Source organism: Rattus norvegicus, chromosome 6, assembly GCF_021556685.1.
Source record: "Rattus norvegicus strain SHRSP/BbbUtx chromosome 6, alternate assembly SHRSP_T2T, whole genome shotgun sequence".
Lineage (NCBI taxonomy): Eukaryota > Metazoa > Chordata > Mammalia > Rodentia > Muridae > Rattus > Rattus norvegicus.
The window spans coordinates 6,466,597-6,491,217 of NC_141539.1; the positions used below are offsets into that span (position 1 = coordinate 6,466,597).

Here is a 24,621-nt window from a genome sequence, read left to right on the forward strand (position 1 = left end):
ACACTACTACAGATTCAAGTATATAACATAAATCGACCAATATGTGAAGAAAAAGTCCAGGTTGAATGTTTTATTTAGTTGCACAAAAAATTGCCTGGTGTGTAGTTTTAATAAATCCTATCAGAACTGGCTCGTTTCTGCTTAAAATTATTAGGAAATGCACAAATCACATTAAGAAAAAGCTCAAAAAACTCGGGGGAGGAGACAAATAGAAACACTGTATATTCTAGGGAGCCTTCTCATAAATAAATATAATAACAATAACTGGTTAGGCTGACAACTTAACAACTAATACATTTCCAATCATTAAATTCTGGCACCAAGGCAAGTATGATGTGCACACCCACATTCTCAGCCATTTGGGATACTACAGGAAGAAAGATCAGTGTCTTCCCAGCCATCATCAAAGATGGGAACGAACAGAGGAACCCACAAATGGACAGTACAAGAGACCTTAGATCATTCAGTCCTAAATGGGTGTCTTCACCAAATTCCTGTCCTCAACACTCCAGAAGCTATGAAGAAGACAGTGTGAGAAGAGACAGTAAGAACCAGTGGGGACAGAAGACACCTAGTATCTTACAAACACAACAGGCTTGACAAACATACAAATTCACACTCAGCCAGTTTTAACATGTCTAACAGATCCAAAGCATGTGGGATTCCAGCATGGATAAGTGAAGTGGTCATAAATCCCCAACCTTAATCCAGAAGCTATCTTCAAGTGTTAACTGCTACCTCCGAAAAGTTAGTTTTCCCCAATAGAGTCTCAATGAGTATACAAATCACACTTAAAGGAGGCTCCATGGAGATGGCCACGATAAAAAAAACCTCAATGGTATTTTTGGAGACTTTTTTAAAAAAATCTCAATATTTTACTTAGGCACAATTTGTTTAGATTGCTCATGAATGCATTATTTCGCATTACTGGCCATTTGCTTGTATATTGTGGATTCTAATTTAGTACTTTTATGTGTGTTTCTTTTACTTCTTTTCTGTTGTTTTTTTTTTTTTTTTTGTAAACCTGTTTGTTTTTTAATTTGTATGTTTTCTAGAGAGAAAGAAAGAGAACATGGAATTGGATGGATGGCTAGGTGGGGAAATTTTGGGAGAAAATGAGGGAGAAGAATAACTATTATCAGAATATACTGTATGAAAGAATTGTTTTCACTTAAAATACTGAAAAAAAAACCACACAATATTTGTTCTAATATTTTTCATGTAATAATTTACCATGTAAAAAAAGTTCAGAGTCACGGGTGAGCCAAGGACGAAGCCCAAGCAACCCTAGCAAAGGTTGTGGTAGATTCGGACGCAGGAGGACCTGGGCAAGCACAGGCTGCTGGGGAGGTGGCCATAAGCTGCGTCATTCTGCTGAGTGGTCCAAGATGAAAAGTCACAAACCAAGTACTAACAAAGATGATTTAACATTTAACATCGTATCCAGAAAAATTAAAGAACTTCCAAAACCAGACAGGAATCTGCTTGAATATGGATCAGCATATACTAGACCTAATGCTGCTTTTGGGGGCCTAATAGCAAACAGTCTATTTCGGCAAATTTTGAACGTGACACAAGCTTGAGTAGCTTCTAGCTTGCCAATGGCTGTGATCCCATTTTTGACAGCAAACCTGTGCTACCATAGTTTTGTAATTTGAACTGTGAAACCTGGACAACAACATGGGGTGCACTAGTTGGTTTTGTGTAGGTAGTCTGTACCCCATTCTTTTGGCTATACCCGTGAATGGGGGACTTGATGCCAGGTATGATTCAAGTCCTCTACCACAGAGGGTAAACACCTTCAATTACTGGATTACTATTTCTAAGCTTGTCTTTAGAAAAATGTTATTTCCTACTTTACTTCAGACTGCTTTTGCTGCATATCTTGGGTCTAGACAATATAAACTCCTCATAAAGGCCCTTCAGTTACCTGAACCTGACTTAGAAATTCATTGATTTGAAGAAAATATGTACAACAAAAATAAAATGTTGAAAATAAAAAAAAGTTCAATTTAAGGAAATAAACTAATCAAACTCAGAGCTGAAATCAACCAAGTAGAAACAAAAAGGACCATAGAAAGAATCAACAGGACCAAAAGTTGGTTCTTTGAGAAAATCAACAAGATAGATAAACCCTTAGCCAGACTAACGAGAGGACACAGAGAGTGCGTCCAAATTAACAAAATCAGAAATGAAAAGGGAGACATAACTACAGATTCAGAGGAAATTCAAAAAATCATCAGATCTTACTATAAAAACCTATATTCAACAAAATTTGAAAATCTTCAGGAAATGGACAATTTCCTAGACAGATACCAGGTATCAAAGTTAAATCAGGAACAGATAAACCAGTTAAACAACCCCATAACTCCTAAGGAAATAGAAGCAGTCATTAAAGGTCTCCCAACCAAAAAGAGCCCAGGTCCAGATGGGTTTAGTGCAGAATTCTATCAAACCTTCATAGAAGACCTCATACCAATATTATCCAAACTATTCCACAAAATTGAAACAGATGGAGCCCTACCGAATTCCTTCTACGAAGCTACAATTACTCTTATACCTAAACCACACAAAGACACAACAAAGAAAGAGAACTTCAGACCAATTTCCCTTATGAATATCGACGCAAAAATACTCAATAAAATTCTGGCAAACCGAATTCAAGAGCACATCAAAACAATCATCCACCATGATCAAGTAGGCTTCATCCCAGGCATGCAGGGATGGTTTAATATACGGAAAACCATCAACGTGATCCATTATATAAACAAACTGAAAGAACAGAACCACATGATCATTTCATTAGATGCTGAGAAAGCATTTGACAAAATTCAGCACCCCTTCATGATAAAAGTCCTGGAAAGAATAGGAATTCAAGGCCCATACCTAAACATAGTAAAAGCCATATACAGCAAACCAGTTGCTAACATTAAACTAAATGGAGAGAAACTTGAAGCAATCCCACTAAAATCAGGGACTAGACAAGGCTGCCCACTCTCTCCCTACTTATTCAATATAGTTCTTGAAGTTCTAGCCAGAGCAATCAGACAACAAAAGGAGATCAAAGGGATACAGATCGGAAAAGAAGAGGTCAAAATATCACTATTTGCAGATGATATGATAGTATATTTAAGTGATCCCAAAAGTTCCACCAGAGAACTACTAAAGCTGATAAACAACTTCAGCAAAGTGGCTGGGTATAAAATTAACTCAAATAAATCAGTTGCCTTCCTCTATACAAAAGAGAAACAAGCCGAGAAAGAAATTAGGGAAACGACACCCTTCATAATAGACCCAAATAATATAAAGTACCTCGGTGTGACTTTAACCAAGCAAGTAAAAGATCTGTACAATAAGAACTTCAAGACACTGAGGAAAGAAATTGAAGAAGACCTCAGAAGATGGAAAGATCTCCCATGCTCATGGATTGGCAGGATTAATATAGTAAAAATGGCCATTTTACCAAAAGCAATCTACAGATTCAATGCAATCCCCATCAAAATACCAATCCAATTCTTCAAAGAGTTAAACAGAACAATTTGCAAATTCATCTGGAATAACAAAAAACCCAGGATAGCTAAAGCTATCCTCAACAATAAAAGGACTTCAGGGGGAATCACTATCCCTGAACTCAAGCAGTATTACAGAGCAATAGTGATAAAAACTGCATGGTATTGGTACAGAGACAGACAGATAGACCAATGGAATAGAATTGAAGACCCAGAAATGAACCCACACACCTATGGTCACCTGATTTTTGACAAAGGAGCCAAAACCATCCAATGGAAAAAAGATAGCATTTTCAGCAAATGGTGCTGGTTCAACTGGAGGGCAACATGTAGAAGAATGCAGATCGATCCATGCTTATCACCCTGTACAAAGCTTAAGTCGAAGTGCATCAAGGACCTCCACATCAAACCAGACACACTCAAACTAATAGAAGAAAAACTAGGGAAGCATCTGGAACACATGGGCACTGGAAAAAATTTCCTGAACAAAACACCAATGGCTTATGCTCTAAGATCAAGAATTGACAAATGGGATGTCATAAAACTGCAAAGCTTCTGTAAGGCAAAGGACACTGTGGTTAGGACAAAACGGCAACCAACAGATTGGGAAAAGATCTTTACCAACCCTACAACAGATAGAGGCCTTATATCCAAAATATACAAAGAACTCAAGAAGTTAGACCGCAGGGAAACAAATAACCCTATTAAAAAATGGGGTTCAGAGCTAAACAAAGAATTCACAGCTGAGGAATGCCGAATGGCTGAGAAACACCTAAAGAAATGTTCAACATCTTTAGTCATAAGGGAAATGCAAATCAAAACAACCCTGAGATTTCACCTCACACCAGTGCGATTGGCTAAGATCAAAAACTCAGGTGACAGCAGATGCTGGCGAGGATGTGGAGAAAGAGGAACACTCCTCCATTGTTGGTGGGATTGCAGACTGGTAAAACCATTCTGGAAATCAGTCTGGAGGTTCCTCAGAAAATTGGACATTGAACTGCCTGAGGATCCAGCTATACCTCTCTTGGGCATATACCCAAAGGATGCCTCAACATATAAAAGAGACACGTGCTCCACTATGTTCATCGCAGCCTTATTTATAATAGCCAGAAAATGGAAAGAACCCAGATGCCCTTCAACAGAGGAATGGATACAGAAAATGTGGTACATCTACACAATGGAATACTACTCAGCTATCAAAAACAACGAGTTTATGAAATTCGTAGGCAAATGGTTGGAACTGGAAAATATCATCCTGAGTGAACTAACCCAATCACAGAAAGACATACATGGTATGCACTCATTGATAAGTGGCTATTAGCCCAAATGCTTGAATTACCCTAGATCCCTAGAACAAACGAAACTCAAGACGGATGATCAAAATGTGAATGCTTCACTCCTTCTTTAAATGAGGAAAAAGAATACCCTTGGCAGGGAAGGGAGAGGCAAAGATTAAAACAGAGACTGAAGGAACACCCATTCAGAGCCTGCCCCACATGTGGCCCATACATATACAGCCACCCAATTAGACAAGATGGATGAAGCAAAGAAGTGCAGACCGACAGGAGCCGGATGTAGATCGCTCCTGAGAGACACAGCCAGAATACAGCAAATACAGAGGCGAATGCCAGCAGCAAACCACTGAACTGAGAATAGGTCCCCTATTGAAGGAATCAGAGAAAGAACTGGAAGAGCTTGAAGGGGCTCGAGACCCCAAAAGTACAACAATGCCAAGCAACCAGAGCTTCCAGGGACTAAGCCACTACCTAAAGACTATACATGGACTGACCCTGGACTCTGACCCCATAGGTAGCAATCCATATCCTAGTAAGAGCACCAGTGGAAGGGGAAGCCCTGGGTCCTGCTAAGACTGAACCCCCAGTGAACTAGTCTATGGGGGGAGGGCGGCAATGGGGGGAGGGTTGGGAGGGGAACACCCATAAGGAAGGGGAGGGGGGAGGGGGATGTTTGCCCGGAAACCGGGAAAGGGAATAACACTCGAAATGTATATAAGAAATACTCAAGTTAAAAAAAAAAAAAAAAAGGAAATAAACTAAGATTAGAGACTATCAGATCTCTTCAACATCTACATCACTGTCAAGACAGATGACAGTTTCTCAAAATGCAAAGGTTCGTTGGGACTCTCTTACCTTAGATGCCATTTTCATGAAAAGTCTGTTTTGATCAATATCTGTTCCCATTTTCTCATTCCTGACTAAATCATTGAGACTCAAATGATCATCATCAGGAAAGTATCGGATCCTTTCTTTATCCTCATGGGTTGAAGCCTAGCAAAGTGAACATAATGAGGTTTCTCTAGATGCTTTGAATAGATTATTCATAAATCTGATAATAAAAATACAAAATTAATGTGAAAGAAGGTTCCTTTAAGTATAAAGAAGTACACTTAGTACTTCTTGTCCTTTCCTGTCTTCCTTCCCAGAAGTATCACATTAGGTGACTGCTGAGTTTCATGAAAGATTATAACTGTCCTTTCCCTTCTCTCTTCTGCTTTTCTTAATAGTTAAAACTCCTTCCCACTGTGGAAGGAAGACTGCCAGTATTCAAGCAGGAGATAAGCATAAAAAAAAAAAAAAAAGAGGTGAAGGTTTGCATCCCTCCCTCATGGGACAGGAGTCGACTTTGGAGAGGTAATCAAGTCATAAGGTGGAAGCACCAAGAATAAGATTAGTATCCTATTAAGACATGGCAGCCCCGGTTCTGTCTCTGCGCTTTATTGTATGGAAATAAAATGAGAAAGCATCACTGTAGAGCAAGATGTTGACCCTACCAGTTCCTTCATTTAGACTTTTCAGTCTCCAATAAGAATATTAGCCAGGGGGCTGGAGAGATGGCTCAGCGGTTAAGAACACTGACTGCTCTTCCTAGAGGTCCTGAGTTCAATTCCCAGCAACCACATGGTGGCTCACAACCATCTGTAATGGGATCTGGTGCCTCTTCTGGTGTGTCTGAGGACAGCAACAGTGTGCTCACATACATTAAATAAATAAATCTTTAAAAAAAAAAAAGAATATTAGCCAGGCCATCAATCTGACTTGTCCTTCTGATAGCCAGACTGATAAAAATATTTACTCCTAACAACAAATCTGTTATCATTGTCTACTCTAACACTGCTCTTATTTCTTCACTAACCTGAATGTCATTTGCTATGATTTCCCTGGCTCAACATAGTGAACATCTGGTCTACGCTAAAATGTAAATTCTATCCCTGACTGTGTCTCTAGCTTTAGTCACTTATTTAGATTGCTCAATAGTATGCAACTCAAAATGGCATCTGACTGTTTATGGATTTCTAGTCAGATCTGTTGTTTTATATATTCAATCTTTAATTTTACTTGACATCTCTCCAGTTTCCCCAGTCCCCTCATTACATCAGCAGTATTGACCTGATTTTATTTATTGATTGAATTAATTACTGTCTATATAGCAGGATAGGCACTCAACAATTAATATTTGACATAAAATTCCCAACAGGTAATCATTTCTGTATTCAGTTGTCATCTACACGACCTTCATATGAAAACAAAAACCTAACTTAAGGGAAATGAATTAAATGTATTGTTTTCGCCACCTTTCCAAATGTTCTGGGTAGTGCTAAAAACTAATTGCCAGAGCTGAAAGACAGAAAAGAAAATGAGGTGCTTAAAAGTTCAAGGCATCTACATAATTAAGACATTACTGTATATGAAATGCCTATTTTCAAGCCTCGAATCCTAAAAGGATAAGATCTAAGAGGTCACGATTTTATATGTACAATATGGTAAACATAAACTGAATACAAAATCACAGAAATGTACATCAAAATTAAAATTGTGATGAGCCTTCTGTGTGCAATCACTGGGACACAGTTGAATTGTTTGGCATTTTGTAAAAGGTAAAAAGATACAACTAAGAATAAAAATCATTATTTCTTATTTTCTAATGCTTTCATTTCAAAAATGTCTAATCTATTACAATAGCAAAGAGAAGAAAATGTGAATCAGTAAATAAAAGCGTATGCTAGACATACTCTCTGTCTCTTCCTTCTTTCTTCTTTCATATCCAGGGTTTCTCTAGGGCTGCTCACAGGCCACACTCTTCCAGACTCATCTGTTCGAGTAAGGATTACTTCTTGTTCATCTTCATGCTATGGAAAGGTTTAATTAATATTTGAAAAACACAAACAATGGTAAAATTCTACACTTAACAACAAAGTACAAAAGATTCTCGTTTTCATACAGAACTAATGAGTCATTTTGAGTCTGTAGGATTTAAGACCTTTAAGTCTACTGGATTTTAATCACCCACTCTAAACTAACCATAACAAAAGACAAGAAGGAAAGAGACAAAAAGTTTACTTTAGTATTTTAATGATTTAACTATGGAAACAACCTTGAAATACTTCTGCTACTTTATTTTATTGAGCATACTGGGTGTTGAACCTAAGGCCTCACATATAATAAATCCTAAGCAAATTATAGCCAACCCTCATATTTACATTTAATATAAGATTCTGAGATACAGTCTTACTAAATTGTCCATAGTGGACTTGAATTCACTGGTAGAAATGGGGAAAGAGACTCAATTTTCTTTAACAAACTTTTCACTCACTAGTCACTGAGATTTTGACCATGCTTAAATTGAGTATATGGACAACATTAATTAGAACTGGTGTACTTTTTTTCATTTTCTTTTTTCTTTTCTATTTTCCAGAGAGGGCACAAGGGGGTAACAGAGTGGACCTTAAAGGACTGGAAAGTGTGATCAGAAAGCATTATGTGAGATTCCCAAATAATCAATAAAAACATTAATCTGGGGGAAAAAAGGATGACAAACTACTAATAGTGTATTAGACTTATGTGAGAATACCAATCTCTGATATAGTGGATAGCACATGTAATAGGTATTTTATAAACGTACAACTTTTAACAAGACAACCAACTGTCAAAGCAGTTTTTTTTTTCAAAGTAGGTATTACAATCATATTAATATTTCCTGGCCTTAACACTTTTCAAGTTATCTTTCATGTGTCTGGCTCATAATAAGCTATCATATTTCACATATTTTAAAGACATTATCTTGACAGTGTCCTTTGCATAACAGATGCTTTACAACTTTATGAGGTCCCATTTATCGATTCTTGATCTTGGAGCATAAGCCATTGGTGTTTTGTTCAGGAAATTTTCCCCCCTTCCTTTTTGTTCGAGGCACTTCCTCACTTTCTCTTCTTTTAATTTCAGTGTTTCAAGTTTTAGATAGAGGTCTCTGATTCACTTGGACTTCAGCTTTGTACAAGAGGTAAAAAAAGGTCAGTATCCATTCTTCTACATACTGAAATCCAGTTGAAGCAGCACTATTTGCTGAAAATGCTGCCTTATCTTCTTTGTCAAAAGATCAAGTGACTATAGGTTCATTTCTGGGTCTTCAATTCTATTCCATTGATCTACCTGCCTGTCTCTGTACCAATACCTTGCGGTTTTTATCATGATTGCTCTGTGATATAACTTGAAATCAGGAATGGTGATTCTCCCAAAAGTTCTTTTATTGTTGAGAATAGTTTTCATTATAATGGGTGTTTTGATTTTTCCAAATATATTTGCAAATTGCTCTTTCTAATTCTATGAAGAATTGAGTCGGAATTTTGGTGGGGATTTCATTCAATCTGAGGATTACTTTCAGCAAGATGGCCATTTTTACATATTAATCCTGTCAATCCGTGAACATGGGAGATCATTATGTCTTCTGAGACCTTCTTCAATTTCTTTGTTCAGAGACTTGTTAGTCACACCAAGGTATTGTATATGATTTGTGAATATAGTAAATACTGTCATTTCCCTAATTTCTTCCTCAGCCTGTTCATCCTTTGAGTAGAGGAAGGGTACTGATTTGTTTGAGTTAATTTTATATCCGGTCACTTTGCTGAAGTTGTTTAAAATGCTTAGTGGTTCTCTGGTGAACTATTGGGGTCACTTAAGTATACTATCATATCATCTGCAAATAGTGATATTTTGACTTCTTCCTTTCCAATTTGTATCCCTTTGGCCTTTTTTTGTTGTTTAATTGCTCTGACTAGGACTTCAAGTACTATACCGAATAGGGACACAGTGATGTTAGAAGGATTGCTTCAAGTTTCTCTCCATTTAGTTTGATGTTAAGCTGCTGGTTTGCTATATATTGTTTTTACTGTTTACGTATGGGCCTTGAATTCCTGATCTTTCCAAGACTTTTATCATGAAGGGGTGTTGATTTTGTCAAATGCTTTCTCAGCATCTAATGAGATAATCTGTGGTTTTTTACTTTGAATTCATTTACAGAGTAGATTACATTGATACATTTACATATATTGAACCATCTAAGCATTTCTGGGTTGAAGCCTACTTGATCATGATGGATGATCATTTTGATGTGTTCTTGGATTCTGTTTCTGAGAACTTATATTGAGTACTTCTGCATCGATATTTATAAGGGAAATTGGGTCTGAGGTTCTCTTTCTTTGTAGGGTCTTTGTGTGGTATAAGCGTAATTGTGGCTTCATAGCAGGAATTTGGTAGTGCTCTGTCTGTTTCTATTTTATGGAGTAGTTTGGAAAGTATTGGTATGAAGTCTTCTATGAAGGTCTGATAGAATTCTGCACTAAACCCATCTGGTCATGGGCTTCTTTTTGGTTGGAAGAATTTTAATAACTGCTTCTATTTCTTAATGAGTTACTGGACTGTTTAAATGGTTTAGCTGATCCTGATTTAACTTTGGTACCTGATATCTGTCTAGAAAATTGTCCATTTCATTCAGATTTTCCAGTTTTGTTGAATATAGGCTTTTGTAGTAGGATCTGATGATTTTTTTAATTTCCTAAGATTTTGTTGTTGTGTCTCCCTTTTCATTTCTGATTTTGTTAATTTGGGTATACACTCTCTGCCCTCTAAGGTTTATCAAAGAACCAGCTCTTGGTTTTGGTGATTCTATGTATAGTTCTTTTTGTTTCTACTCGGTTGATTTCAGCCCAAAGTTTATTTCCTGCTGTCTACTCCTCATGGGTATATTTGCTTCTGCTTCTGCTTCTGCTTCTGCTTCTGCCTTCTGCCTGCTTCTGCCTGCTTCTGCCTGCTTCTGCCTGCTTCTGCCTGCTTCTGGCTTCTGCTTCTGCTTCTGCTTCTGCTTCTGCTTCTGCTTCTGCTTCTGCTTCTGCTTCTGCTTCTGCTTCTGCTTCTGCTTCTGCTTCTGCTTCTGCTTCTGCTTCTGCTTCTGCTTCTGCTTCTGCTTCTGCTTCTGCTTCTGCTTCTGCTTCTGCTTCTGCTTCTGCTTCTGCTTCTGCTTCTGCTTCTGCTTCTGCTGCTTCTGCTTCTGCTTCTGCTTCTGCTTCTGCTTCTGCTTCTGCTTCTGCTTCTGCTTCTGCTTCTGCTTCTTCTTCTTCTTCTTCTTCTTCTTCTTCTTCTTCTTCTTCTTCTTCTTCTCCTCCTCCTCCTCCTCCTCCTCCTCCTCCTCCTCCTCCTCCTCCTCCTACTCCTCCTCTTCCTCCTCCTCTTCCTCTTCCTCTCCTTCTCCTTCTTCTTCTTCCTTCTGCTTCCTTCTTCTTCCTTCTCCTCCTCCTCTTCTTCTTCTCCCTTTTCCTTCTTCTTTCTGCTGCTGCTATTGGAGCTTTTATGTGTGCTGTCAAGCTGCTAATGTATCCTCTCCTCTGTTTCTTTTTGGAGGTACTCAGAGCTATGAGTTTTCCTCTTTGCACTGCTTTCATTGTGTCCCATAAGTTTGGGTATATTTGCCTTCATTGTCATTAAATTCTAAAGTCTTTGCTTTCTTTCTTTATTTCTTCCTTGTCCAAGTTATCACTGAGTAGAGCATTGTTGGTATGTTTGGGCTATCTGTTGTTTTTGATATTATTGAAGACCAGCCTTCATACATAGTGATCTGATAGGATGCATGAGATTATTTCAATCTTGTTGTATCTACTGAGGCCTGTTTTGTGACCAGTGATATGGTACCAAGAGGTGCTGAGAAGAAGGTACATTCTTTTGTTTTAGGATGAAATGTTCTATAGAAGTCTGTTAAATCCATTTGGTTCATAACTTCTGTTAGTTTCACTGTGTCTCTGTTTAGTTTGTTTCCTTGATATGTTCATTGATAAGAGTGGTGTGTTGAATTCGATGTAATGTATGCTTTGAGCTTTAGTAACGATTCTTTTATGAATGTGGGTGCCCTTGCATTTTGAGCATAGATGTACAGAATTGAGAGTTCCTCTTGGTAGATTTTTCCTTTGATGAATATAAAGTATCCTTCCTTGTCTTTTTAAATAACTTTTAATTGAAAGTCAATTTTATTTGATGTCTGAATTGCTACTACAGCTTGTTTCTTGGAAAAAATTTTCCACAGACTATTACTCTTAGGTAGCATCTGACTGTCACTGAGGGGCATTTCCTATATGCAGCAAAATGCTGGGTCCTATTTATGTATGTAGTCTGTTAGTCTATGTCTTTTTATTGGGGAATTGATCCCACTGATGTTAAAGAGATATTAAGGAATAGTGATTGTTTCCTGTTATTTTTGTTAGAGGGGGAATTGTGTTTGTGTGCCTTTCTTCTTTTGGGTTTGTTGCAAGAAGTTTACTTTCTTGCTTTTTCTAGGGTTCAGTTTCACTCCTTGTGATGGGAGTTTCCCATTCATTATCTTTTATATGGCTGGATTTGTGGAAAGATATTGTGTAAATTTGTTTTTGTCATGGAATTTCTTGGTTTCTCCATCAATGGTAACAGAGAGTTTAGCTGCATATACTACCCTGGGCTGGCATTTGTAATCTCTTAGGATCTGTATTGCATCTGCCCAGGATCTTCTAGCTTTTATAGTCTCTGTTGGGAAGTCTGGTATAATTCTGATAGGTCTGACTTTATATAGTGACTTTTCTATCTTACTACTTTCAATTTGGTGATATAGTCAGGGTTGAACATTGTCTACTGGTATGTAAAATAGCTGTAGGAAAGCAAAAACTACTCTCCCATAAATATATTATCAACATTATGGTAAGAAATATCAGTATTTGCCAGAAAAAAAAAATGCACCTCCAAATCTAGTAGTTTGTTACCAGTCAACTAACAGATGACTTAAAACTCTCTCACTCTTTCTGGACTAGGATATATAACCTTCTGATATACATCATCATTTAGATTTTTATTGTCCTTTCATCCCTACTCAAATTAAAGTTCTAAGCATGTAACTGTTTTTGTTTGTTTCATGCAATACTAAGTAAATGAACAAACCATAGATTAAAATAATTTGCCTTGTATAAAATTAAAATCTAATTCAAGTTTCTTCATTTTCTATACAAAAGAATTTAAAGACACTGACAGAATCTAGAATAAAAGTAGATTTCATGGGCCCTAGGATGTGGCTTGCATGCTCATGAAAGTTACACAAAGACATCCAGTGTTACAATAACAATGATATTAAACTAAGTTATAATACATAATAACATAAACTTTTATTACTTACCTCTACCCCTGATCTTTTTGCTGGTATCTGTCTAATGGTTTCTTTAAATTTATTTGCCTCTTTAAGTTGGGCTTTAAGTTGTTCAGCTAATTCCTTTAAAAGAAAAAATAAGCTGTGGTTTTAAATTTTTAATTACAGAATATTTCAAAGATATGAAACAGAAAACAGCTTAGCAAAAAGCCCTGCAGTCAACAGCTAACATCAACCATCAATTCACACTAAATTTTAATGAACCTCAGATACGAATTGCTAGATGAGAGAGCATTTGTTTATGGTTTTGAGGTGAATAGTTTTAAGAAATGTACTTTGAGAGAACCACAAAAATGGAAGAAATGCACTAAAAATATATTAAGAATCACACTTTTGTAAGTTCTTAGGTATTACAAATTTCTATTACAGAAAACTTCAGTTATTTGTCATAGGAAGAAACCACAAGAAGAAAATTGTATTTTCATCATTTCTGATAAGAAATTTACATAAAAACTTTGAATGTATTTCACTATTCTAAGAACTTTGTACATTTATGTAAAACACCCAAGAAATGATAAATAGATTTATGTGACAAAAAAAGAGCATGGTAATCTGCCATGCTTCCATGAAAACTGAAACACTGTTTTTTTTTTTAAATGTAAGTTAACCTATTATGTGACCACTTCACTATTTTCATTGATTCTTCTGTGCTTTCAAATATTAAACTTCAGGTTTTCCTGCTATAATTATTTGATAGTTAACTCATCTCTGTTAATAATTTTTAGGCTGAGCTGAATTTCACTGATTTGCAAAACTATGTTACAAACTATGTATAGAATACACAGTCTATAACAAAATAAGAAAAAGTAGATTTACTACACAGGAACATAGAAAGATTCTAGCTTTGCTACTCTCACTTATCGAAGTTAACATAAATTAGTATAATGGGCATATCATCATGAATATATGGGTAAGTGAGTACTTCCTACCAAATTACTCCTGCTTCTCTTTAATTTTAGACAAACAGGTCTTCTACTCAAAAATATAATTTAGGTTCTTTTAAAAACATTTTTAATTTATTGATGTGATGCATCAGAGCATGTTTGTAGAGAGGACAACTTGCAGTATTAAGTTCTCTTCCTTCCAGTATGTGGGTTACATAAACCTTAGGTCGTCAGCCTTGGTGCTAAATTCTTTAACCTACTTGAGTGGTCCCACTGGCCCCAAGATTATAGGTTAAGTTCATTTTAAGAAAGTGATAAAAGCACTGTTGGGCTGGACAAAGCTCAGTGGTTAGGAGCATTTGCTGTTCTTACAGAGGACAAGAGTTCAATTCCCAGCAGATACGTCAGGTGGTTCACAACTTATACCTCCCCATATCTTGGGGATCCAATACATTTTTCTGGCCTCCATGGGCATCCCAATGAACATACACAGACATTAATAAAAATTCTTAAAGAATATTACATTTTTGCAAAAATAAAATGAGCATTCCTAATAAATTAAAATGGAAATAAAAAAGATACCTTTAACTCCTACAACTATGTCCAAATATAGAAAAGTGCTTAAAAATAACAATTTTTTCATAAATTTCAGAAATCTAATAAAAAGGAAATAATCCATATATATTGCTTTAGTAGAGGAACTGCAAGAGTAGCAGAAATTAAGAAATAGAAATTATTTTCAAAGCATGCTACAGCCAAATGACTGATGCGTCTAAACAAACTGTGAAAGCGGGACATTTCACTCTTCTCCAAGTGAAAGCACACAGAGTTCTTACCATATTCCCCATCATTTCTGCCTTGATAATCTTGGCCCCCAGCTTGTTCTTTTCATCAGCATTCAAGGGATAGATGGGCTCTGTCTTTGGACTATAGATGAAACAGAAGAGAGAACATATGTCATAAAGCAACCTCATGCCTTAGCTTAACTCACTTCAACAAAACATATAGCACTAATACTAGGTCACAGTTCTAACACATAAAAATTAAGGTCAGCATTTTAGTATGAACTACACTTCAAGATTCTGTTCAGAAGTCAAAATGATCAATATAATATAGTTACAATAATAACTGAAAAGAGTCCAATAACTGTAAAATATACAAATTGTCATATTAATATAGTTATCATATGTAAATGTTTGATTTATATTACTAATATTATATACTAGTATTTAAAAATGGTATTTTTAAATATTCAGCTGGTGTACTTGTGCACACCTGTAATCTTAACACTCAGGAGACCAAATTTGGAAGCTGTCATGAGATGGAGGCCAGCTTGAGCTACATGGTGAACTTGAGGCCCATCTGGGCTGTATCGAAAAACTCTGTTCAGAAATAAGTAACAAAATCTATACTCACTCTAAGAAATAAAGCAAAAACACTAATTTCAGACTACGATTTTCTATATCTTGAGAAATTCTGTATTCCATATAACAAATTATTGATCATCTTAGAACTATAATCTTGAGTATATTTAGTTGCATTCAATAAATAAAAGCAACAATTGTGTGCTCTTTTGTAAAACTGGCCCATGATTAGAGAGAAAATTAATTTAAAATTGAGATCCTGTGCCAATCTCAGAAAAGCCTCATGTAAGAGAAAATTTCAGCCAACATCAGATAATCCAGCTTAACTACCTTAAGAGTTACGGCTACAAAACACAGGAAGGATAACCTTGTAAGAGTCTACAGGAGTCCAAAGCAAAGGGCAGTAACAGTCCTACAAGTTCAAAGTTCCTGATATACAATGCCAAAGAAAAGAAAGCTATATGATGAGAAAGTCACTCAGGGTTGTCCTGCAATAGTCACCAAGGCAATACTTATAGTCAGAGAAATAACTTTACCAGGTGGTTAAAGAAACGTTCTGAACAATTCTGGTAATATTGTCTGGTCCCACTAGTCACAAAACATAACTGTATATGTAAGAAAATATTGGGTAAAATGCTTAGGAAATAATACGCCATACAGTAAAATGCTGCTCAGAACCCAAATCAAAAATGTTAAAAATTAAGCAAAATGGTTTCCCATTTACATCTCAAAAAAGCAAAAATAAATACATGACACATGTGAATGAAAATGTTCTTATGAAATTGATCAATTCATACAATGATGCATGTCAATAAACAATAGGGGAATATGCAGCATTCATCAAGGAAATACCATATTATTTAGCCCCCATATATCAGATATACAAGTAAAAAATTAAGAAAACTCATAATTAAGACAAAACTCTTATCAAAATCAAAAGCCATCAGAACTGCAAGTTATAAAAAAAGTCATATTCAGTTATTACTATTAATCTATCCCATTTATTCATAAAGAAACAATGAAGATATTAAAAAGCCATTTTAGCCAGGCTTAGTGGTTCACATCTGTACACAGGATAGGAGAATAGAGCATTCGAAGCCAGTGTGTCTTCTGTCAATACAAAACCTTGTCTCAAAAGTACAAAAAGACATAGATTAACAAACTGGATACGCAACGAGGACCCTGCATTCTGCTGCGTACAGGAAACACACCTCAGAGACAAAGACAGACACTACCTCAGAGTGAAAGGCTGGAAAACAACTTTCCAAGCAAATGGTCAGAAGAAGCAAGCTGGAGTAGCCATTCTAATATCAAATAAAATCAATTTTCAACTAAAAGTCATCAAAAAAGATAAGGAAGGACACTTCATATTCATCAAAGGAAAAATCCACCAAGATGAACTCTCAATCCTAAATATCTATGCCCCAAATACAAGGGCACCTACATACGTAAAAGAAACCTTACTAAAGCTCAAAACACACATTGCACCTCACACAATAATAGTAGGAGATTTCAACACCCCACTCTCATCAATGAACAGATCATGGAAACAGAAATTAAACAGAGACGTAGACAGACTAAGAGAAGTCATGAGCCAACTGGACTTAACAGATATTTATAGAACATTCTATCCTAAAGCAAAAGGATATACCTTCTTCTCAGCTCCTCATGGTACTTTCTCCAAAATTGACCATATAATTGGTCAAAAAACGGGCCTCAACAAGTACAGAAAGATAGAAATAATCCCATGCGTGCTATCAGACCACCACGGTCTAAAACTGGTCTTCAATAACAATAAGGGAAGAATGCCCACATGTACGTGGAAATTGAACAATGCTCTACTCAATGATAACCTGGTCAAGGAAGAAATAAAGAAAGAAATTAAAAACCTTTTAGAATTTAATAAAAATGAAGGTACAACATACCCAAACTTATGGGACACAATGAAAGCTGTGCTAAAAGGAAAACTCATAGCTCTGAGTGCCTGCAGAAAGAAACAGAAAAGAGCATATGTCAGCAGCTTGACAGCACACCTAAAAGCTCTAGAGCAAAAAGAAGCAAATACACCAAGGAGGAGTAGAAGGCAGGAAATAATCAAACTCAGAGCTGAAATCAACCAAGTAGAAACAAAAAGGACCATAGAAAGAATCAACAGAACCAAAAGTTGGTTCTTTGAGAAAATCAACAAGATAGATAAACCCTTAGCCAGACTAACGAGAGGACACAGAGAGTGTGTCCAAATTAACAAAATCAGAAATGAAAAGGGAGACATAACAACAGATTCAGAGGAAATTCAAAAAATCATCAGATCTTACTATAAAAGCCTATATTCAACAAAACTTGAAAATCTGCAGGAAATGGACAATTTCCTAGACAGATACCAGGTACCGAAGTTAAATCAGGAACAGATAAACCAGTTAAACAACCCCATAACTCCTAAGGAAATAGAAGCAGTCATTAAAGGTCTCCCAACCAAAAAGAGCCCAGGTCCAGACGGGTTTAGTGCAGAATTCTATCAAACCTTCATAGAAGACCTCATACCAATATTATCCAAACTATTCCACAAAATTGAAACAGATGGAGCACTAATGAATTCCTTCTATGAAGCCACAATTACTCTTATACCTAAACCACACAAAGATCCAACAAAGAAAGAGAACTTCAGACCAATTTCCCTTATGAATATCGACGCAAAAATACTGAATAAAATTCTGGCAAACCGAATCCAAGAGCACATCAAAACAATCATCCACCATGATCAATTAGGCTTCATCCCAGGCATGCAGGGATGGTTTAATATACGGAAAACCATCAACGTGATCCATTATATAAACAAAGTGAAAGAACAAAACCACATGATCATTTCATTAGATGCTGAGAAAGTATTTGACAAAATTCAACACCCCTTCATGATAAAAGGTCTGGAAAGAATAGAAATTCAAGGCCCATACCTAAACATAGTAAAAGCCATATACAGCAAACCAGTTGCTAACATTAAAATAAATGGAGAGAAACTTGAAGCAATCCCACTAAAATCAGGGACAAGACAAGGCTGCCCACTCTCTCCCTACTTATTCAATATAGTTCTTGAAGTTCTAGCCAGAGCAATCAGACAACAAAAGGAGGTCAAGGGGATACAGATCGGAAAAGAAGAAGTCAAAATATCACTATTTGCAGATGATATGATAGTTTATTTAAGTGATCCCAAAAGTTCCACCAGAGAACTACTAAAGCTGATAAACAACTTCAGCAAAGTGGCTGGGTATAAAATTAACTCAAATAAATCAGTAGCCTTCCTCTACACAAAAGAGAAACAAGCCGAGAAAGAAATTAGGGAAACGACACCCTTCATAATAGACCCAAATAATATAAAGTACCTCGGTGTGACTTTAACCAAGCAAGTAAAAGATTTGTACAATAAGAACTTCAAGCCTCTGAAGAAAGAAATTGAAGAAGACCTCAGAAGATGGAAAGATCTCCCATGCTCATGGATTGGCAGGATTAATATAGTAAAAATGGACATTCTACCAAAAGCGATCTACAGACTCAATGCAATCCCCATCAAAATACCAATCCAATTCTTCAAAGAGTTAGACAGAACAATTTGCAAATTCATCTGGAATAACAAAAAACCCAGGATAGCTAAAACTATCCTCAACAATAAAAGGACTTCAGGGGGAATCACTATCCCTGAACTCAAGCAGTATTACAGAGCAATAGTGATAAACACTGCATGGTATTGGTACAGAGACAGACAGATAGACCAATGGAATAGAATTGAAGACCCAGAAATGAACCCACACACCTATGGTCACTTGATTTTTGACAAAGGAGCCAAAACCATCAAATGGAAAAAAGATAGCATTTTCAGCAAATGGTGCTGGTTCAACTGGAGGTCAACATGTAGAAGAATGCAGATCGATCCATGCTTATCACCCTGTACAAAGCTTAAGTCCAAGTGGATCAAAGACCTCCACATCAAACCAGATACACTCAAACTAATAGAAGAAAAACTAGGGAAGCATCTGGAACACATGGGCAATGGAAAAAATTTCCTGAACAAAACACCAATGGCTTATGCTCTAAGATCAAGAATCGACAAATGGGATCTCATAAAACTGCAAAGCTTCTATAAGGCAAAGGACACTGTGGTTAGGACAAAATGGCATCCAACAGATTGGGAAAAGATCTTTACCAATCCTACAACAGACAGAGGCCTTATATCCAAAATATACAAAGAACTCAAGAAGTTAGAGGGAGGGAGACAAATAACCCTATTAAAAAATGGGGTTCAGAGCTAAACAAAGAATTCACAGCTGAGGAATGCCGAATGGCTGAGAAACACCTAAAGAAATGTTCAACATCTTTAGTCATAAGGGAAATGCAAATCAAAACAACCCTGAGATTTCACCTCACACCAGTGAGAATGGCTAAGATCAAAAACTCAGGTGACAGCAAATGCTGGCGAGGACACTCTTCCATTGTTGGTGGGTTTGCAGACTGGTACAACCATTCTGGAAATCAGTCTGGAGGTTCCTCAGAAAATTGGACATTGAACTGCCTGAGGATCCAGCTATACCTCTCTTGGGCATATACCCAAAAGATGCCCCAACATATAAAAAAGACACGTGCTCCACTATGTTCATAGCAGCCCTATTTATAATAGCCAGAAGCTGGAAAGAACCCAGATGCCCTTCAACAGAGGAATGGATACAGAAAATGTGGTACATCTACACAATGGAATATTACTCAGCTATCAAAAACAATGACTTTATGAAATTCGTAGGCAAATGGTTGGAACTGGAAAATATCATTCTGAGTGAGCTAACCCAATCACAGAAAGACATACATGGTATGCACTCATTGATAAGTGGCTATTAGCCCAAATGCTTGAATTACCCTAGATGCTTAGAACAAATGAAACTCAAGACGGATGATCAAAATGTGAATGCTTCACTCCTTCTTTAAAAGGGGAACAAGAATACCCTTGGCAGGGAAGAGAGAGGCAAAGATTAAAACAGAGACTGAAGGAACACCCATTCAGAGCCTGCCCCACATGTGGCCCATACATATACAGCCACCCAATTAGACAAGATGGATGAAGCAAAGAAGTGCAGACCGACAGGAGCCGGATGTAGATCGTTCCTGAGAGACACAGCCAGAATACAGCAAATACAGAGGTGAATGCCAGCAGCAAACCACTGAACTGAGAATAGGACCCCCGTTGAAGGAATCAGAGAAAGAACTGGAAGAGCTTGAAGGGGCTCGAGACCCCATATGTACAACAATACCAAGCAACCAGAGCTTCCAGGGACTAAGTCACTACCTAAAGACTATACATGGCCTGACCCTGGACTCTGACCTCATAGGTAGCAATGAATATCCTAGTAAGAGCACTAGTGGAAGGGGAAGCCCTGGGTCCTGCTAAGACTGAACCCCCAGTGAACTAGACTGTTGGGGGGAGGGCGGCAATGGGGGGAGGGTGGGGAGGGAACACCCATAAGGAAGGGGAGTGGGGAGGGGGATGTTTGCCCAGAAACCGGGAAAGGGAATAACACTGAAAATGTATATAAGAAATACTCAAGTTAATAATAATAAATAAATAAATAAATAAATAAATAAATAAATTAATGAAAGAAACTATCATAGAAATAAAACAACTTTTTTTTAATGAAGATAGCATGTATTGATATTAACAACTTTTACAAAAAGGAGGCTACTTGGTCATTATTAAATTTATTTGATATATCAAAAAAAAAAAGTACAATGAAGATGTAAATTGAACTCCTACTTAAGAAAACTGCAATCCAGAGATTAAAAAATCCACAGAGTAATACTTTTAAATTATCATATTACTGTATTAGAATTACTGTATTAGAAGAAAACTGTATTAAAGGTAAGGTATTATTTATAGACATTATTAATTAACAAAGGAGTTCTATAAATGTAAATACATAAATGTGATACATGTAAAGGAATGAAAGATACACTGTCTCAATATTCATCAAATGAAAGTTCATATATCTATGTTAATATGAGACAAATTACTGTATAACACAAAGATGTTGTACCCTGGACAAAGAGGGTTGGTTAATTTGTAAGAAAAAAGGACTGAACTATCAAAATATACAGGAATCCCTACATCCATGTATCTAGCAAGGAAGCTTCAAAAAGCAAACTGATAGTATTTCGACAGACTACACCACAATGAAACCACGCATTTCAGTATTTCTAAACACTATAGAAAGTAAACAGAAAATTAGCAAGAATATGGAAGATGAATAACAACTAAGTGAGCTGATGATGATTTACAGAATGCACCACTCAATATCCATGAGACACACATTAGTTCAAGGAGAATAAAACTGTTCACCAAAATAGACCATACTCTGAGCCATAAAACTGCTTTTCATAGGAAGTCAAAGAAACCAGGTTGTCCAAAAAATATTTTCTGATCAATGAAATTAGAGATCAATAACAAGCACTACTGTACAGGTTTCAACTACCCAGACCCTCACCAACCAGCACCAAGAAAAGAGAGAAGGGAAACTGGAAGGCATTCTGAACTGAATAAAAATGTAAATGTAACATATCTCAATTTGTAAGGATCTTCTAGAGTTTGAACTTAGAGAAAGCAGAGCGTTCGTTACATATTTGGAAACAGCAGATATCTACTTTTAGCAGCAGAAAAAAAAAACAACTCAAAAGTAATCAGAATATAGGAAATAATTAAAAAGCAGAAATAAAAATCAAATCAAAGCAAACTTCAATAAAACCAAAGTTGCTTTTTTAATGCAATGAATAAAGCAGGTGAAGAAAGCAAATACATGGACTATCAACAAGAAAATAAGAATGAAATCATTCCTAGATTTTCTAAGCACTAACCAAAAAGACACACAGAATGCAAACAAGCAACTTGAGATTCTCGCATGTGAGCTGTAGTTATTAAGAGATATAGTGAGGCTGTGGGCTAAAGCTACTCACCAAGATAAAAAGCCTGCCCACTGCCAAGTGTCTCAACATAAATAGGGAAATGATGGTTCCATATTCTATTGGTAGCAACATAAAATGGCATGCCAGTTTTAGGAAACAGTCTCACATTTACTTAATATTTAGAGTGGAAGAACTGTATGATCCAGTAATTCGTCTCTTAGGAATTATGTAATAGAAAAGAAAGCAAATGTACATGAGTATATATTAAAGTTTTGTTGGTAATGGTCATGAGCAGGAAGCAATCTAAATGTCCACCTACGTGGAATGAAGAAGCAGACTGTGGTTTACAATCCAATTATATCTTAACTATCAATCAAAAGGAATGAACAATTAATATGCATAACAACCTGAATGAAGCTAAAAATAATTATGCTCAGTGAAAGAAGCCAGCCTCCCAGCAAAAGTACACAATGAATTTCTCACTTACATAAAATGTATGTGGTGAAAGAAAGCAGAAGGGTCTGGAAATGGATATGGAGTTAGGGATATGGAGGGTGGGAGCAGGAGGGGAACATTATAAACTTGCAGAGATTGTGTTTCACAAGATACACATAAGCATATTCCAAAATTTAAAAGTTGTATACAACCGTTTATCATGACAATTTCATAAGGCTTTTAAAATTTCAAAATAAAAGGAGCAATAAAAAAAAGGTAAGGCAAAATATATCTTCTCTCAAAAAACAGAAACACAAAAACAAAACAAAACAAAAACAAAAAATCCTAAATTCATACATTAACACAAACTTCCTCTATTCTCTCTCCTCCCTCGCCCAATCTCTAGTCAGTCCCTTTTTTCCCCACTTTAAGATAGGGTTTCTCTCTGTAGCCCTGTCTGTCCAGGAACTCACTCTGCAGATAAGACTGGCCTTGAACTCACAGAGATCTGCCTGTCTCTGATTCCTGAGTGCTGGGATTAAAGGCATGAGCCACTACTGCTAGTTCATGTCCTCATTTTTTAAATGGTGCATCAGGAAGTCTTGAAGCCATGGCCACTCACACGTTCCATTGCCAGGTAACTCAACAAAGTGTGAGTTTGGTGCTTAGCTCACCTTAGAATGGAAGGCAGAAAAATGGCCGACTCCTCTAAGGCTGGCCATTGGCACCCATGATAGACCCAAGACAAAAGGAAGGGATGTGCAAGTAGCAAGAGTGGTTAAGTTCTGATACCTGCAATATAAGAAGAAAACTAAGGTTTCTGTATCATCCAAAGGAGGCAAGTCACTTAAGGGAAGGACAGCACACTGCAAAGGAGCAAAGAAGGAACCAAATGATAGGGACAAGAGACCTGCAGACCACCATGCTAGAAGTGTATGGCATGGCTCCACTCAACTTAGACATGTCTGCCATCAACAACAAAAGCATGTTCAGTACGGCTCCCCTCTTGGGGGACAGAGAACATGACCATAGGGTCACAGATTCTGAGGCTGACTGCTGTCTGTGAAGATGGAAAACAACCTGGCTCTGCTAGAGAAGGCTGATGACGACTTGGGGCCACACGCCATGAAAACACGAAGGCTACAGAGGCAAGGGCTGAGACCTGTGATGACAGCTGCTGCTCTGGCAGAAACATCAGTGGGGGCCATCATCCTCAATGCCCAAATGGAGGTAGTGGGCCCTTTTCAGGCCATGGCAGAGAGCTTCGAGGTGCAACACGAGACAGGGCCACAGCCTTGGACACTATTTGACATGAGCTGCTTGTTCAGGTCATCCACATTAGCAAAAATAGGAAGGAACTCCTAGATGATCTGCAGCAAGCCTTGAGGACTGACTACCCCACAGCTCTTAGGTGAGCTGGGCATCTGCCCTCCTGGATGCCAGTGCACAGATGCCTTTCCTGCTGGAAGAGCTCAGGGACTTAATCACCAAGCAGGATAGAGTTTCACAGAATGGTCATCCAGGAGCTAGAACTTTCCTCCCAGGATAAATCAGGAAGTCATGGAAGTCCAGGGCATTCTACCTGCACCCAGTGATACTTCAGTCAAGACACCCTTATGAACCACAATCACCCCCTAGAATGTAATGAATGACAGCACAGGCCTGGTCCTTGAGCACCTTGCTTTAGGTAGCCTTGTCATTTTGTGTGCCATTTCTGTCCATTTACATACCCTCATGCCTTGTTCACAGGGACTGAAGGAAGTTCAGGTGATGCAATGTTCTGAAACTTTTGTGTTGCAGGAAAACTAAAAAAGAGGGGCACCATGCCACACTACGCTGGGCACCTGTCGGCACATAGAGCAGACTCTCTGGCCCAGAGATCCCGAAAACTTTCCACCCAATTTGCTAAGTTTCCATGGTGGATTGCTACCATGCCAGCCCCACGCATCCAAATTCCACAGCTGGCTGGGGTGCCCTGTACCT

General features: G+C 37.3%; 1 protein-coding gene and 1 pseudogene across 2 annotated transcripts in view; one reads left to right on the forward strand and one right to left on the reverse strand.

The window, feature by feature from the left end:
• Cwf19l2 (CWF19 like cell cycle control factor 2) overlaps positions 1-24,621 on the reverse strand; it is a 66,473-nt gene that overhangs the window by 18,615 nt on the left and 23,237 nt on the right. For both annotated transcript variants that reach the window (XR_015622038.1, NM_001135003.1), the window contains 4 exon segments: positions 14,743-14,833; positions 12,993-13,085; positions 7,543-7,659; positions 5,663-5,800 (listed from right to left, as the gene is read on the reverse strand). Coding sequence is in view for 1 of the 2 variants with exons in the window: in NM_001135003.1 (NP_001128475.1) it covers positions 5,663-5,800; positions 7,543-7,659; positions 12,993-13,085; positions 14,743-14,833 (439 nt within the window). In the remaining variant the exon portion in view is untranslated.
• Tmem126a-ps4 (transmembrane protein 126A, pseudogene 4) lies at positions 1,389-1,956 on the forward strand (annotated as a pseudogene).